This window comes from Carassius carassius, chromosome 22 (genome assembly GCF_963082965.1).
Source record: "Carassius carassius chromosome 22, fCarCar2.1, whole genome shotgun sequence".
Classification (NCBI taxonomy): domain Eukaryota; kingdom Metazoa; phylum Chordata; class Actinopteri; order Cypriniformes; family Cyprinidae; genus Carassius; species Carassius carassius.
This window is the reverse complement of record NC_081776.1, coordinates 18,421,921-18,438,349: the sequence shown is the minus strand read 5'-3', so window position 1 is coordinate 18,438,349 and position 16,429 is coordinate 18,421,921. Positions and strand designations below refer to the sequence as shown.

The following is a 16,429-nucleotide window of genomic DNA, read 5'->3' as shown; positions in this document are numbered from 1 at the left end:
TTGGACACATGGACTACTTTGATGATGTTTTTCTTACCTTTCTGGACATGGACAGTATTACTGTTCACACAGCTTCAATGGAGGGACTGAGAGCTCTCGGACTAAATCTAAAATATCTTAAACTGTGTTCCAAAGATAAAAGGAGGTCTTACGGGTTTGGAACAACATGAGCGTGAGTTATTAATGACATAATTTTGGTATTTGGGTGAACTAACCCTTTAAGTGTGTGTGTGCGTGCGTGCGTGTATGCGTGCGTTCGTGCGTGTGTGTGTCTTCCATGCACATGCATGGAAATGTTGAAAAGACCATCTGGGTCACTGCATAGTCTCATTAAAGTTTGGACACTTTAGAACATATAAATCCTTTGTCATAAACACATTCACCCAGAGCAATTCTCTCTCTAAGTGACAAATGGCTACAAAAACAAGCTGTTTAATGTAGCATGATGTCACTTCAGATTGTCAACACTACTGTCTGCTGTCCCAGGAGTGAATCTGACATTCAGACAGAAACAAACTCTATATGAAGGCACAAGCGCATATGTGGCCGCTTGACTAACATACTGGAAGTGCATGGTCATTTTGTACATGCTAAAGTTGTGTTAGTATTGTTGTAATAAACTCCAGTACTCTAGGGGACGATAGAATTACCTTCAAATGTAAATTTAACTGACTATTATCATTCACGTAGCTAGCTGTAAAAATGTTGACAATTTAGCTCTAACGTGCTCTGCAAAACGCTCCTCAAATTGTTGCTCTTGCCATAACAGTAGTTGAACTGAAAAAAAAAAACTGTCCACAGAATACATTATTGTTTGTTGTGTACATTCATGCTATAGCATTAGAAGGCTGAGAATAATTTGAGTTCACATACTTAAATAAAGTACATTTTGGTAAGGGATGAATAAAATATCTGCACAATATTGGTTCATGGCAAATATTCAATATTTTTTTGGTAATTATTGAATATTTATTTGTGCATACTCATTTCCCATATTTATACGTAAAGATTATTAGTTTATCTGCCCTATGATAAAAAGTATTCAATTGGCTCATCATATCGGTGACCTGATCTTCTCAATTGTAACAGTGGTAGGACTGTTGTACCTGCTGAGAAGGTGAGTTGAATCTGTTCCTCAATGATCTCCACAGCAATGAAGTCGTGTTTCTCATTAAATCGACCATTGTAGAGTAGGAGGGCGTTTCTCTCTCTTGTTGCAAACCTGGACAGAAGAAGACACTGATCAGAACAACCAGAATTACAGGTTTTATTGAATGTTTGCACTAATCCTTCATAAATCTTTACATCTATCAAAGTTTGATTGCACTTCTCATATGTTAGAACTCAAGACTTCAATTCATTGAGATACAAGACACCTCCAAGCCAGACAGAAGAAATAACATATATTAATCAAGGGAGGAAAAAAATAAATAAAATAAAATACAAATCAGAGAGGAAGTTAATGTAAGGCTAGTGGTACAGGAAGGAACAGGAAGTGGTTCCTCTGCCCTGGGAGGCATATCCCACCTCCATCATGCATGGGCCGTGGCATAGAGGGCAGAGGAGTCAGAGACCAGCTGCTCTACAGGAAGAAGATACAAATAAGGAAAAACACTGATAGTGCTCTCTCAACACATAGCCCTTGCTGTGTCTACACAGCACAGGAGTCCAAATATTTCTCTAGTGACCCTGTCTCATTATTTGCTAGTTAATAAATAAGAAGCTTATTTTTTTAACTTTACAACAGTTTAAACAAATTATCCATATGTATTTCTAGCTTTATAAATCCAACAGATAACAGGCTAAAATAAATAAGTTTAAACAAATTATCCATATGTCTTTCTAGCTTTATAAATCCAACAGATAACAGGCTAAAATAAATTCTACTCTAAAACAAATTACACTTTGCAGCATGAAAAGCTTCAGGCAGATGTGTCAGTGTAACAAGAAGGTAAACAGAGGGATGACATAGAGGTCATAAACAATTGTCTTGTCACATAACTGAGCACTTACATGAAGGAGGCAGTGAAGTGGAATCTCTGTCTCAGGCCTCGAAAGGTAATGAAGGACTGTCCAGGAAAGCTGCGTGTCGTCATCTCACAGAAAGGTTTCTCATACTCTCCAGAGGGGCAACTGCATGTGAAGCCGCCCACTAGCAAGTTGACACACTCACCTCCATTTTTACATACCCCGGGGACACAGCGACCAGAGCGGGCATCTATTTCACAGTTTTCACCTGTGTAGAATAATCAGAAGTAAAGTAAACTTTTAACTTGACAGGTAGATTACATTGGTAAGGAATTCTGCAGGACACTGGCCCACCAGAAGCACTGCTATACTGGCCTTAAATCAAAGTTTCAACCCTGAATTAGTCTCAGCTTTCCATACGGAAGCACTTGACAATCCAAAAGTTCCTCTATGGCACCACCAATTCCCTTGCTGAGAATGGACAAGCAACTCATGCAGTGTTATATATCAGCCATTATCCAGACAAGATCTGAACAAAGGGTGTTTATGTGTGGCAGGGGAATGGGATGGCAGTCCCTCCGCCTGTAATGACCCCTGATTTCCTTGGGATAATCTTTCTCTTGGAGGGAAATAGACAGATCTGTTTCCCTCTAATGTGAGAAAGTCAGAAAGGGTTAGATGTTGAGAGGCAGGCTGTCATCACTATTATAATGGATGCAGAATATCTGGAGTTGAACTGTGACCTTCAAAGCACCTAAGGAGATGATTAGAGGGGGTAATTGGCCTTGATAAAGAAGGGGGAGGTGGTCAGGAATAGCAGAGTGCATCCAAACTGGAGATTGATGAGATATAGTCCTCACTATGCAAGTCTTTTTATGTTATACTTTGCCATTTAGTCAGAAAGCTTTGTTTGACATGGCATGATCTTTGCTCAAGACTCAGTATGTCCCTCATAGGTGGACACATCATACCACTTGTTTGTCCACCTGTGACAAGGACTCCCTGACTTTTGCTTCTGAAGGCAGTGGCTCTGGTGGTTTCCCTATTTGTGGTTTACCCCAAATGACTGACAGTTCTACCCTGTGGTTCCTTCAGCATTCCTACTGCTCCTGCCAAAACACTGCTCCCTAACCACAAACCTCCCAACCCAAACCATATTCCTGCAAGTGTTCAGACTACAGTAAACACACAAATTCTGTATGCCATAAAACAAAAGCACCCAATCCTGCCCCGGGAGATCTAGCTGTAGAGTTCCAATTCAACCCTGATCGAACACACCATTTTGTAATCATCAAATGCTTCTTAAGATCTTAAATGGCTGGTTTGGTTGTGTTTGATCAGGGTTGGAGCTGAACCTTACAGAAAGGTAGATCTCCAGAAACAGGATTGAGCCCCCCTGCCATAAAATGTTTTGCAGACTCACCTGTAAAGTCTTCTAGACACTCACAGGTGTACCCTCCTTCTCGACTGCGGCAGCGACCATTGTTGTGGCATGGACCTGAGTAGCACAGGTCAATCTCTGTCTCGCAGTAGTCACCGGTAAAGCCTGCCAGACAACGGCAGCGCAGGCCATTAATCGGATGGATTGGTCTGAAGAGAACTGTATCAGAGGCTATGAAAGGTGGAGAACTATCAAACTTTAACACAGAGACGCATTTCATGTAGTTCTCACAAGGTTCCCGCAGGCAGATGTTGTCATCAAACGGAAGGACACTTTGGCTGGAGATTTTCTGTAACAGAGTTCGGTTCAGGTAGATTTGCTCTTGGAGTTCTTCCGAAGGGAAGTAACGATCCTGAGCTCCTCCAGGAAGCAAGGCGGAGAAGGTGACATTGAGGATGTTGCCACTGACATCTGTGTCATTCTGGATATTGAAGATGAAAACTCCTTCTCGACTAGTTGAGAGAACAGCTGCCACACCTTCGGCGAATAGAGAAAGCAATGAGGATAGGAAGCATTCCTGGGACATGTTCTCCAGACGGACAGTGATGCTGTTTGTTAGCATCTCGTCAGTGATGATGGTCACACGGAGAGTGCAGAAGGCCATCACTTGGTGGATACCATCTAAAAATTATCAAAACAACTGCCTGTTAATAATTCAGTTTTACATTCCATGAAAAAACAACCTGTCTCCAGCCTTAGAATGCTTTAATTTTGGAATGTTTCAGCTGGAAGTCAGTTGCTTCCAGAAAATAACAGTGTTCTCTTTTCACACAAAGAAAGTCTACATATGGTTTTGGGTTGGAGAAGAAAGCATGTTAACAAACAGGATTACTACAAAGCTGCACTACAATTAGACAGATCATCTTGGTATCTTGCTTCAGAACACAAACTTATCTTCTCTGTTGGAACTAATGCCCTAAAAATTATGATGGAGAATTGACAACTGTAAAACGCTATAAATTCTTTCATCCTCAAAAGTACAAAAAGGATCGGAATACTTATTATTTGATTATACACGATCGTAACTACAGTTCCATAGTCAATTACAATGTTTACAAGTATACACTTTCAGAATATGACAGTTGCTGATTTAATGCATACTGAATGTCACTTATGTCAGGTGGGCCAATTGCTTAGCAACAGACAACAACCCTGTTCATACCTTTGAACAACTTCAGCATAAGAGTGCAAAAAAAAAAAAAAATATATATATATATATATATTTTTTTTTTTCTTATTTTACTTACAGACATTAAACTGTACAACTGACAAACTTCCAAATCCTTAAAGGGATAGTAGCCTATTGAACCTCATGTTGTTTCAAACCAGTATGACTTTCTTTTGTAAAATATAAAAAATATATTTTGAAGAACATAACGTTTCCCCAGTGCAGAAATGCAGAAATATAATTATTTACAATAATTATTATAATTAATTACAATATTGTGGGGAAGTTGTGGCCTAATGGTAAGGGAGTCAACCCAAAGGTTGTGGGTTCGAGTCTCGTAACAGCAGGGTTTGTAGGTGGGGGGAGTGAATGTATAGTGCTCTCTCCAACTTCAATACCACAACTGAGGTGCCCTTGAGCAAGGCAACGAACCCCTAACTGCTCCCCGGGCACTGCAGCAAAAAATGGCTGCGCACTGCTCCGGGAGTGTGTTCATGGTGTGTCTGTGTGTTCACTGCTGTGTGTGCACTTTGGATGGGATAAATGCAGATCACTAATTCTGAGTATGGGTCACTTTACATGGCCACATGTCACGTCACTTTTGATATGACACACAGAATATTGAACTAATAACATTGTATTACATTACAAAGTTATGCCTGGAGCACTGCCTGTGTAGTATAGATAATATAGAAAAGGTCAGATTAAAGCAGTCATACATTTGGCTTAGTCTGCGCAAGTGCGGAAAGTGCCTGAAGTGATCTCTCGCGCATTCACGTCACTCATTGTTTACTGTTTACCTCACGATATGCCACCAATCTGCACTGTCTGAAATATAATGCAGTAATTGTAATTAATTAATTTGTTTATAATGCAACCTATAATCGTTGCGATTATAATAAAAATACCACACATTACTCACTCTATTGACAGCATGCCATTGGGTCCCTCTGGCATTGGACGTCGCCTCCAGTTTATACGTGGCAAACTAAACACAACGTGCAAAATGCTGTGCCTCAACAACGGAGAAAACTCAGGAACTTCAGTCAGGCAGGTGTGTGATGCGATACTGTCAATGTCCTTGTTGTCGTCTTGTAGTTGTTCCATTCATGACAACATATGCTCTCCACTTCTGTTGGCATCTCACAACACTTGCTACTAAAACACCACCAATTTTGAAGAGATCTCTGTCTCTCTGAGGCTTTAAGACGTGTTCCTGTAGCGGATCGCTCCTGAGTACTTGGTCTGTGTATTCTGGTTCAAATAAATATGGTTGTGAAAAAAATTAAACGTTGTCTATAGATATATTGAAATCGTCTTCCATTGCGATTTCTTGTACGTCTAAATATGTTTAGATCTTCACAGTGAAAGGTAACACTTCCGAAATCTCTGTCTAAACCATAGACAGTAAGTGTAAACAATGAGTGATGTACACGCGCGAGAGATCACTTCCTGCGCTCTCCGCGCTTGCGCAGACTAAGCCAGAGCGCGCGCCCGGAAGCACTCGCACACTCAGATCAGTTGGATGTGGTTGTGTACAAGAGGTAAAAACTATATAAATACTCTTCATTTTCTTACGCAAACCACTCGTTTCGTGTCTTAGGTCATCAGTGTGTATTTATGATGGGGAATTGTTTAATTTGGACTCCTCTGTACCTGCTCTTTGAGGTGGTGACCATAGACCTCCATTATATGAGTCACAGACAAGAACGGTTTGACCTAAAAATATCAAAATGGGAAATACTGCGGAAACGAAGAAACCTACATCTTGGATGTCCTTGAGGTAAGCTAAAACATACCAAAATTTAATTTGAGAGTGAACTATCCCTTTAATGTCAAGCCCTGTATACATACATATATATACATATATATACATATATATATATACATACATATATATATATATAATTTTGATTCTGTTGTCTTTGAAATATGATTAATGTGTACTGACAAATTTACTGACAAAGCAATTGTGATGCATTAAAATTAAATCTACTGAAACGTGTGCGTCATATTTAAATAAAAATGGAACACATTTGTAATGATGAAGCTGTAATTTAGCACTTTAAATGTTATATTGAATAACACACTAGATAAAGTTAAAATATAATCAAGTACTTTACATGTGTTTGTAAGTTGGTCAAAGCATAAAAATAAGTCTACTTCTTTGCAGCCTGACAATGTATACGTCTGTCAACTGCTGTCACAGTCTATGAATGCATTAGCACATCATTAATCAAGATAACACAAATTGAAAATAAACACTGATTAGTTTATGAACTAACAGTATTAACTTTATGAGGCTGCAACAAACTGCCTCCATATGATAAACTTTATTACTATACACACATGCATAAAAATTCAGATAATAATAGGGTTAGGGTCTTTATTAATAATAAAGAAAATAAATTTAATTTGTATGTGTTGTAGTATGTTGATGTTTAACTTGAAGTTGTTAAGTGTGCGATATGCCTCAAACTTCACCATATCACAGGTATTGGATAAAAGCCACGAATATCCCAGCATGCCCGCTGCGGTCAAAATGATTGGCAATGGTTCCTTCCTCTTAGACCGGCGTCTTGTGCAACTCAAGCTGACTAATGTAATTACATGGAGAACATGGGATAACAAACTCTGCCATTAGCATTCCCTGTCATTATCCACAACCGTCCTAGAGCGGTGATCTGACACACTCAGGACAGAGGGGCAGTCCAGTGTGTTTCAGAGTGTGTCAAGGGTGGGATGGCATGAAATTAGTTTTCCTCTTATTGGCAAAGGATGACTAAACAACTGGTATAAGACAAACCTCAATGCTCATCCTAAACAGTGTTTGATTTGTGTTTAAAATGGTTTAAAATTAGGGATACTTCTATAGATGTTCACACTCTGACACACTTTGTTGGCATTAATGGAAGTGCATTAGCATGGTTTAAATCTTACTTATATGACCGCCATCAGTTCGTAGCAGTGAATGAAGATGTATCATTTCGATCACAAGTGCAGTATGGAGTACCTCAAGGCTAAGTACTAGGGCCGCTACTCTTCACGCTTTATATGTTACTCTTGGGAGATATCATCAGGAAACATGGTGTTAGCTTTCACTGTTATGGTGATGATACTCAGCTCTATATTTCTTCGCGGCCTGGTGAAACATACCAATTTGAAAAACTAATGGAATGCATAGTCGATATAAAAAACTGGATGACGAGTAATTTCTTACTGCTAAACTCTGAAAAAACAGAGGTGTTAATTATAGGACCTAAAAACTCTGCTTGAAATAGCTGCTCTGTCAATTCTTCGTCATCAGTTAGGAACCTAGGTGTGCTATTTGATCGCAATCTTTCCTTAGAAAGCCACGTTTCTAGCTCCCTATCAAACATCGTATAGATTTTAAAATATTGCTTATTACTTATAAAGCACCTCAGTATTTGAATGAGCTCCTTTTACTTCCTATTTGATAATACCTAGAACAGGGTTCCTCAAATCTGGACCTCGAGATCCACTTTCCTGCAGAGTTTAGATCAAACTCTAATCAAACACACCTGAACATGCTAATCAATGCCAATCAATGTCTATGGGATCATTAGAAAATCACAGACAGGTGACTTTGATCAGGGTTGGAGCTAAACTCTGCAGCGCATTGGACCTCCAGGGCAAGATTTGAGGAAGGGGGACCTAGAATATCAAAATCAACTGCGGGCGGCAGATCCTTTTCCTATTTGGCGCCTAAACTCTGGAATAACCTACCTAACATTGTTCGGGAGGCAGACACACTCTTGCAGTTTAAATCTAGATTAAAAACCCATCTCTTTAACCTGGTTTACAAATAACATACTAATATGCTTTTAATATCCAAATCCATTAAAGGATTTTTAGGCTGTATTAATTAAGTAAACCGGAACCGGAAACACATCCCATAACACCCTATGTACTTGCTACATCATTAGAAAAATGGCATCTACGCTAATATTTGTCTGTTTCTCTCTTATTCCGAGTTGATCATAGCCACCAGATCCAGTCTGTATCCAGATCAGAGGGTCACTGCAGTCACCCGGATTCAGTACGTATCCAGACCAGATGGTGGATCAGCACCTAGAAAGGACCTCAACTGCCCTGAAAGACAGCGGAGACCAGGACAACTAGAGCCCTAGATACAGATCCCCTGTAAAGACCTTGTCTCAGAGGACCACCAGGACAAGACCACAGGAAACAGATGATTCTTCTGCACAATCTGACTTTGCTGCAGCGTGGAATTAAACTACTGGTTTCGTCTGGTCAGAGGAGAACTGGCCCCCCAACTGAGCCTGGTTTCTCCCAAGGTTTTTTTCTCCATTCCGTCACCGATGGAGTTTCGGTTCCTTGCTGCTGTCGCCTCTGGCTTGCTTAGTTGGGGTCACTTCATCTACAGCGATATCGTTGACTTGATTGCAAATAAATGCACAGACACTATTTAACTGCCTCTAACTATCATTTTGCATTATTGACACACTGTTTTCCTAATGAATGTTGTTCAGTTGCTTTGACACAATGTATTTTGTTTAAAGCGCTATATAAATAAAGGTGACTTGACTTGACTTGACTAGATGTTCCTTTCTTAAATTAGACAAATGAGTAAACAAAAACAGTCTTTCATTACAAGATGCTGCCCAGGGCAACAATATTTATAATAAGTCGTTAAATGGGTGGCTGTTGTAGGAGAGGTACATATCTACCAGATCCAATGAAAATCAGTTTCTGTGCCAATGTGACCATCAGCATTTTTGCAGCCCTCCCTCAAGTTCAAATGTTTGAATCATAACAAAAGAAGCAAAGGTGCCGCCCACTGAGCCAATAACTCTTGAGAAACCCGCCTATGAATCCCTCCCATTTCTACAACTCAGTGACCTGCTTTAGGTACGGTGAGGTAAAACCATGTGGCTTTCTATTGTTTTGCTCTAATAAATACACACACACATACTCAGGGTGTGAATTGTTAAGTTTCTTGGTGTATGTAATTACAATCCTTTTTTAATAGTTTTTTTTTATGTGTAATACAATACACCAGCAAATCAAATATTGCAATTCACTGCCATTCATTCTGCACATTTAAATAAGATTTATATACAACATTTTATATGACACTGCTTGTAAACTGAGATGCTTAAAACGTGTAGTCATACAACACATTTTACCATGATTTTTGTCCCACTACATATGCGATGAGATCAAAACCTTTACACTTTTATCCAAAGTGATTCACACAAAAGGAACACAACAAGCAATCTGTCCTAGAGACGCTGTAAAATGAGAAGAGCTACAATGCAAACTTAAAGTTTTTACACCTCTCTTTAATATTTGACTGTGATTGGTTGATCAGGAATTCTGTACATTTTTGTGTTGACCACTGTTGTCCCAAGCAACAATTTCCTACCTAGCTGAGCTTTTCGCAGACACAAAATCTGAGATTTTCTTAGTGCTTCATTGAATTTCTACCTTAACGATATTTATCAGTCCATCATTTCCCAGAGCTCATTGTGACTCTCATGCCAGCTGGGCATGTAGAGACAGATGCAGGTGTTTAGATCAGGGGCCCAAATGGAGATCAACATCAACATTTCACCTGTTCACAGCTGCGTCCAGATTGCTCTTATATACTTGATCTTATATACTTAAGTCACCCCACAACAGCTCCATTCTCCACTTCTCTGGAAATCACTGTTTCGTTGCCATCTCTACTATTTTCATATTAATGAAAGCATTTAATATTACAGTGTAGGAATTCTGATAATATACAGCGTCATGAAATGCTAACATTTATGTATGTTGAATGTATGTTAAAATACAGTCAAAATGGCATTTACGAGACGTACAACTGGGACAGTTGCGGTGTAGTAGGTGGCAAAGTTTCTCAGCAGAATAAAATCATGAATGAGACTTTTCACAGTGCTCAAGGTCTTTCAAATAAAAACACACCTCTGAGTCATTGTTTAACCTGGAAGAATGACACTGACAGACGGGATAATAGATTCTTGGCCTTCCAGGAAATTACCCTGGTCCAGAAATGGGGCTGTAATCTTCTCTGTCAAGAGAAATTAATCAGTTTTTGTGATAAGGACTTCACTTGTCATTGCCAGACTTTTGTCGACAATGGGGTTAGAAAGATGCGGTCCCTTTTATGTAAGGTTTTGAGGGCCATGTTCAAACATGCTTGTGGTTATTGTGTTTAGGGCAATTCCTTCTTACTCACACTCTCAAACACATACAAACGTCCAATTTCACACTTTACCCTGTCTTTGATCCCCTTTGGCCGTCATCGCGGGGAATATGAGGGCAAGACATTGTTAGTTGCACTCTGTGTTTACATCAGCCAGATGGGACCAGACGTTTAATGAATGGGTAAAACGAGATAACTAGTTTATCACCTGCTCCTCTGGTTTCAAAACTAACACATGGAGCAGAGGGGAGGACAGCATTTATTTTGTAATGCATTGACAATCATAACGTTATTGATTGTTGGTGGAGACGCGTCTGGAAGTTACAGAGCAATTATAGAAATGCGCACCTATCAAATGGTCTACAGGCATTTGTCGGAGATGATTGAAGGAATTCAATTCAATTGAATTCATGATTCAAAGGAACACGAGGCTTTGAGTGACAGAAGTACAGTCTGTTTATTGGGCAGTTTATTTGGGAAACAAAAAGGTACAATTTTCATAGTGAATTCTTCATAAAGCCATTGTTTAATGAACAATATGCGCAGAAAACATTTTGTATTAATTCTGTGATAATTTATGTAAAAATGGATTCACAGTTTATTCAGAAATTTGTTTTGCATATATTCTGAAACAATATCCATTCTGAATTTTTCACAAAAATTGGTTTACAAACAGTTGTCACAGCTGCTGTGACGAAGAGGCTGAGGCCGTCGGATCCATCTGCAGTATTTAATTAACGCAGGTAAGCCAGCAGAGATAGTCATATAACACAAGGATACTTGGCAAGGCCAGAAGAAATAACTCAAAGCAGCACACAGGTAAAGGCAATCCAAGAATAGTAAATCAAAACAGGCCTGGGTAAGGGCTGGCAGCTTAGGTTCAAAAACAAGATCAGAGTCCAAGTCAAAATCACAAGAGCTAACTGGAGAGACAAACTAGAGACAGAGTATGGGTAAATCAAGACTTCACAAATGAACCATGAGCAGAGCAGTCCAGATAAAGGAGAGCTAAGGGTACACAGGTGATAATGCAATAAGGAGACTAATCAGGAGATAATGAGCAGAGGCGGATAAGGGGAAAAGCAGTCCTAATACGCAGGAGAGAGGGATCTGGTGAAACCAGGAGGCGGCGTTGTTGAGCGTTCCGTGACAGCTGCATTCTGCACGTATAAACAATTTACGAAAGAACTGTTTTACGAACAATGCATTGTAAAATTTGACATGATGGGTTTACAAACTATTTATACATAAATTGATTTTGTATTTTGCATTTCGTCAGAAAAAGGTTTGTAAATGATTAATGATACATTTCTGTAATTTTTTTTGCAAGGGATTTACACAGTATTCATTCTGCATTCTTAAACAATTTTACATAATTAACATATACATAACTATTTAAGAAGATATTTAGGCTAGTCTTTATCATCTTTACTGCACTGAGAAACAATATGGATAAATAATAATAATAATAATAATAATAAAGTTTTACAACAACTGCTTGTGTTTCGTAAAGAAAGCTATGGTGTAATGTTGTATACCAATGTGGTGTTAGTTGTTTGACATGGGGAAACACTGAAACATCTTCCAAACAAATCCAGTAGCGGAAAAAATCCAGAAATCCATTGAACAACTTAATTTGCATCAAATTAAATAGAGTATCTATCTAGTCCTACTAAAGTCAATTACTGTCAGTCTGCCTAAACATTTAAGAACCGCTGCCAGTTACCTTATCAAGTTAATCCAGCAGTGATAAGGGTGTTTGGGTGTAGATGTCTGCTATGACAGCTCTAAGGAGAGAGCGATGAAAGATAGATAGTGGAGGAAAGAGATGATGAGCCAGAATAAAGTGCTGGCACCTACAGTAGTCACGAGCAGGCTCAGTTCCCAGAGAGCGCACTTGAGTTTTGAGAGAGTGTTTCATGTTGACTTTGAAAACTCTCTTGTTTGTACAACAAGAGTGAATGACAGTAGGAACCACTGCTGCCAAAGGTAGTCTTGTCCAACTCAATATCCTTTACACTGTGAGGGAGGCTGGTGTCATGGTGTCTTTTCCTGTTCCACTCGCCATTGAAAGTGATGCATGCCTCTGCTTGGCTTGCTGGGATTAGTCTGCTCTTACATGGATGCACTTTAGAGAAGGACCCCATGCACACAAAAGATTTTATTCAGCTTGGGGAAGAGGGAGGAGGTGGGCAGACTGCAGGAGTACATCTCTCCAGCCTGTAACAGGTGGGATTACAATACAGACCTGGATGCAGTGGGACCAGTCCTGGAATGCAGGAGGCGGGTTGATTTCACAGTAGACTCCATGTCTACTAAGTCTCCTAAACTTATACTAAAATGGATATTCAGCAGTGGCAGCCAAGTTTGCTGCCATTTTACTGAATGGATTTTCAGTAATTAACAGTGTTCAGACTACTAAACAAAATTTTAGTAGCCAGTTATGTGTTCAGGCTGCTTAAACCAGTTCAGTATTCAATTCAATTCAGCATTCAGAGTACTGATACAAACTTTTCATAATTAAACTAGGTGTAGTGAAATTTACATTTAGTAATCAATTTAGATTACTAAATTGATTTTTAGTTGGAAATTCTGAGTTCCCAGTAGGAACTTTAATTGGAACACACTCCTAAATTGGAGTTCCGTCTCGAAATCTCGGAAGAATCGCAACAACAACAGAATCCAATATGGCTGCTCAGTGCATCAATAGAAGAGAAATAGGAGTATATATTGTTTATTAGCACCTATGTTTGTCTCTGTCTCAATGAACTCAGTGGTGCACACAGTACTATCCAAACACTATTTGTGGACATAATCCTATGACATTATCTGTGCAAAATTATGCTATTTATGTGTTTTTAATCAACTGGTATTGCTAACAATTGAGTTAAAGAGGTAAATGGAACACAGCATTAGCTTAGTAGCCAGTTATGTGTTTAGACCGCTTAAACCTGTTCAGCATTCAATTTCCCATTCAGAATATTTACATTAATTTCTGAAAACTAAATTACTGAATCAATTTTAGTAGTCTGAAAGCAAAGCTAACTACTGAAAACTTATTCTTATGGTCTAGACTAAACATTAGATAAACTACTGAAAATCTATTTTAGGAGTATTAATAGCAGACTAACTTGTAAAAATTCATTTGTGTAGTCTGAAAGCTAAATTGACTACAATTAGTTAGTTACAATTAGTTTGATTGCTTCTAGATTCTTCATCTGTACTTGTGTCATTGTTGACAGACTGTGCTTACTGAGCTGTTCCTCCGGACAGCAGATCACATCAAGATATAGGCACACAGTGCTGCTCTTTTTGCATTAGTGGAAAGGTTTGGGAGGACTGGGAGTGGGAAATGCTATCTTAATTGAGTTAAGAGAGTGTCTTGTTCATTTTCTATTACATTAGTCCAGGTTTGATGGTGAGTGACATACAGTCTTCATCTAATGAAGGTTAAACAACAGTCCCAATCCATTCTACACATATATTTAAAAAGACTCATCCTCCAGATGCATTTTTTTAACAAAATCGGATGGAGAGAAAAAAATAAAAAAATCCAAATGCGCATCAAGCGACAAATGCATGAAAAACTTGCTATGCTGATTTGCTTATGATGTGCACTGAAACCCCCTGCAGGTTCGCTTTATTTTGACATTGTCTGTTAATCCAGTAACATAGTGCTGTCTGTGTCAGGTAATTGTATTCTATCCTTTAACATCTTGTCACTTCTAAGACAGACGTATCTACAAACCAGGTGTTTTCACCTGACCATGCAGAACAAACTCGGATTAAAAATGGCCAGAGGTCAATGACCTGCAACATGAGAATTGTCACCGGACACTCATTCCAGTGAGAACCATTCAAAACAGCTCCTGAGAGATTTAATTAAAACAGATTTTTATAGATGCCATCTTATTCAGCTGTTAAGTATCTAGAACTATCCTGACTCATTTTACTGATAAAACAATATCTCCAAATCCTGCCAACATAGTCATCTAACATGAACGAATTGCTCCTGCAGGTTTCCTGTTATAATCGGCTGGCCTCTGCTCAGGCAAAGAGCCCTTCAGAATACCAGAATGCTGACTGTGATTTGAAATCAGATATTGAAAAAATTAAATACGCAGCTGGCGTGTTGAAATGCTTAGCAGGTGATACAGTAGTGTGGCATGTGGTGAAACAAACATGACCTCAGGCAATAAACTCATCGATGTGACACTGAGGTTAAAGCACCAGACTGAATCAAAACAACGGAACACATATTTCAACATAAAAGAGTCAGTGAGGCCTCAGTATTGCAGTAAGGGAAATTAGCTTTCTAGATATAAGATAATATATAAACTAAATCAAGTGATGAAAGTTGACAGAAGAAGAACACTGTACTAAAACAATGATGTTTTTTTCTTAACTTTGTAAACATTCCCAAGAAATGTAGTTAAGCCAAGTGCACACTAAGACCAAAGAATAACACCTTTTGATGCTATTTATGACTAGTTCATAGATAGTTCAGAATTCTGTCTGGACAAGTTGAATATATATATATATATATATATATATAGGGGAAATGTGATACAGAGGGTATTCTAATATCCAAAGGTAATTTAGCAGCCAGGTACTTGTGTTAATCAGAATGTCCGTCTATCGAGTGCTCAGATACTGACAGGGCTCTGGCTCTGTTTGCAGTGGACATGAACACGCTCCTTTGTTCCTGTGAGCTATGTGGGCAGGTAACCGATGATAACCCATGTATCATGGGATACCTAAAAGTGTTTGAGTAAGGAATATACAAAATATGAAAATGACATTGTCAGATTGTCTAAAAAAAATGTATATATATATATATTTATATGGAAAAAGAAACCAATGAGAACAACAACACATTACTGCATAGGTGTGATTGGCAAAGGACAAAAAAGCAGGAAACTTTACGGTGCACCATGACGCGGCGACAGCCCCCCCCCCCCCCACCATACCACACACACCTACATTGACATAATTTATATAGTATAATAATAAATTAAAAATATTGTACTTGTTTTTTGTTTAAATGAATTTATAAATTAATTAATTAAAAAGGGAAGATATGCTTCAAAGACTGGGCAAAATAGGGATGAATTCCAAAAAATCTGTCAATGATTTGCTGCTGACGTGCACGAAAACTAGCCATTTATTGGGCATTTCTTGTCCTCATTTCTATGGTGTCCTTTACATCTATTAAAAATAACATCTTTATTTCCCTCTATATTTTTGAAAGGTTTCTTTTCTTGTGTTTTTGTTCAGCCATTTTGTCAGTGCTTTATTATAGACTTCTATGATTGCTAATCCACAACAGATGAAGATTATTAGGTTGAACGTTCAGAATACGATTCAATAGGTTATATTTCAGCACGAATTTAGCAAATGAACAGTGATTCTTTAGTAGCACGTAGAACGTGTTCATGTCAAGTAAAGTTTTTGGGAAAAGCGCGTGGAATTGCGGCGAGCGTTTATAACCTTGCACGTAGAGAGCGCTCTTCAGAGCGAAAATACATCATTATCGGGAAACTCGACCCAGATCAGATTTAAGCATTCATTAAAGTGAATCGGTTCAAAGGAGTCATTAGTTCGCAAATCGGACATGTCATTAGTGGACAGATATGTTCATATGCTCCTCGCATATAAC

General features: G+C 38.7%; 1 protein-coding gene across 2 annotated transcripts in view; it reads right to left on the bottom strand.

The window, feature by feature from the left end:
* LOC132099081 (cadherin EGF LAG seven-pass G-type receptor 1-like) overlaps positions 1-16,429 on the bottom strand; it is a 165,915-nt gene that overhangs the window by 120,169 nt on the left and 29,317 nt on the right. For both annotated transcript variants that reach the window (XM_059505518.1, XM_059505519.1), the window contains exons 2-4: positions 3,392-4,030; positions 2,014-2,236; positions 1,107-1,222 (exon numbers count right to left, since the gene is read on the bottom strand). In XM_059505518.1, coding sequence (XP_059361501.1) covers positions 1,107-1,222; positions 2,014-2,236; positions 3,392-4,030 — 978 coding nt within the window. The remainder of the gene's footprint in view (positions 1-1,106; positions 1,223-2,013; positions 2,237-3,391; positions 4,031-16,429) is intronic.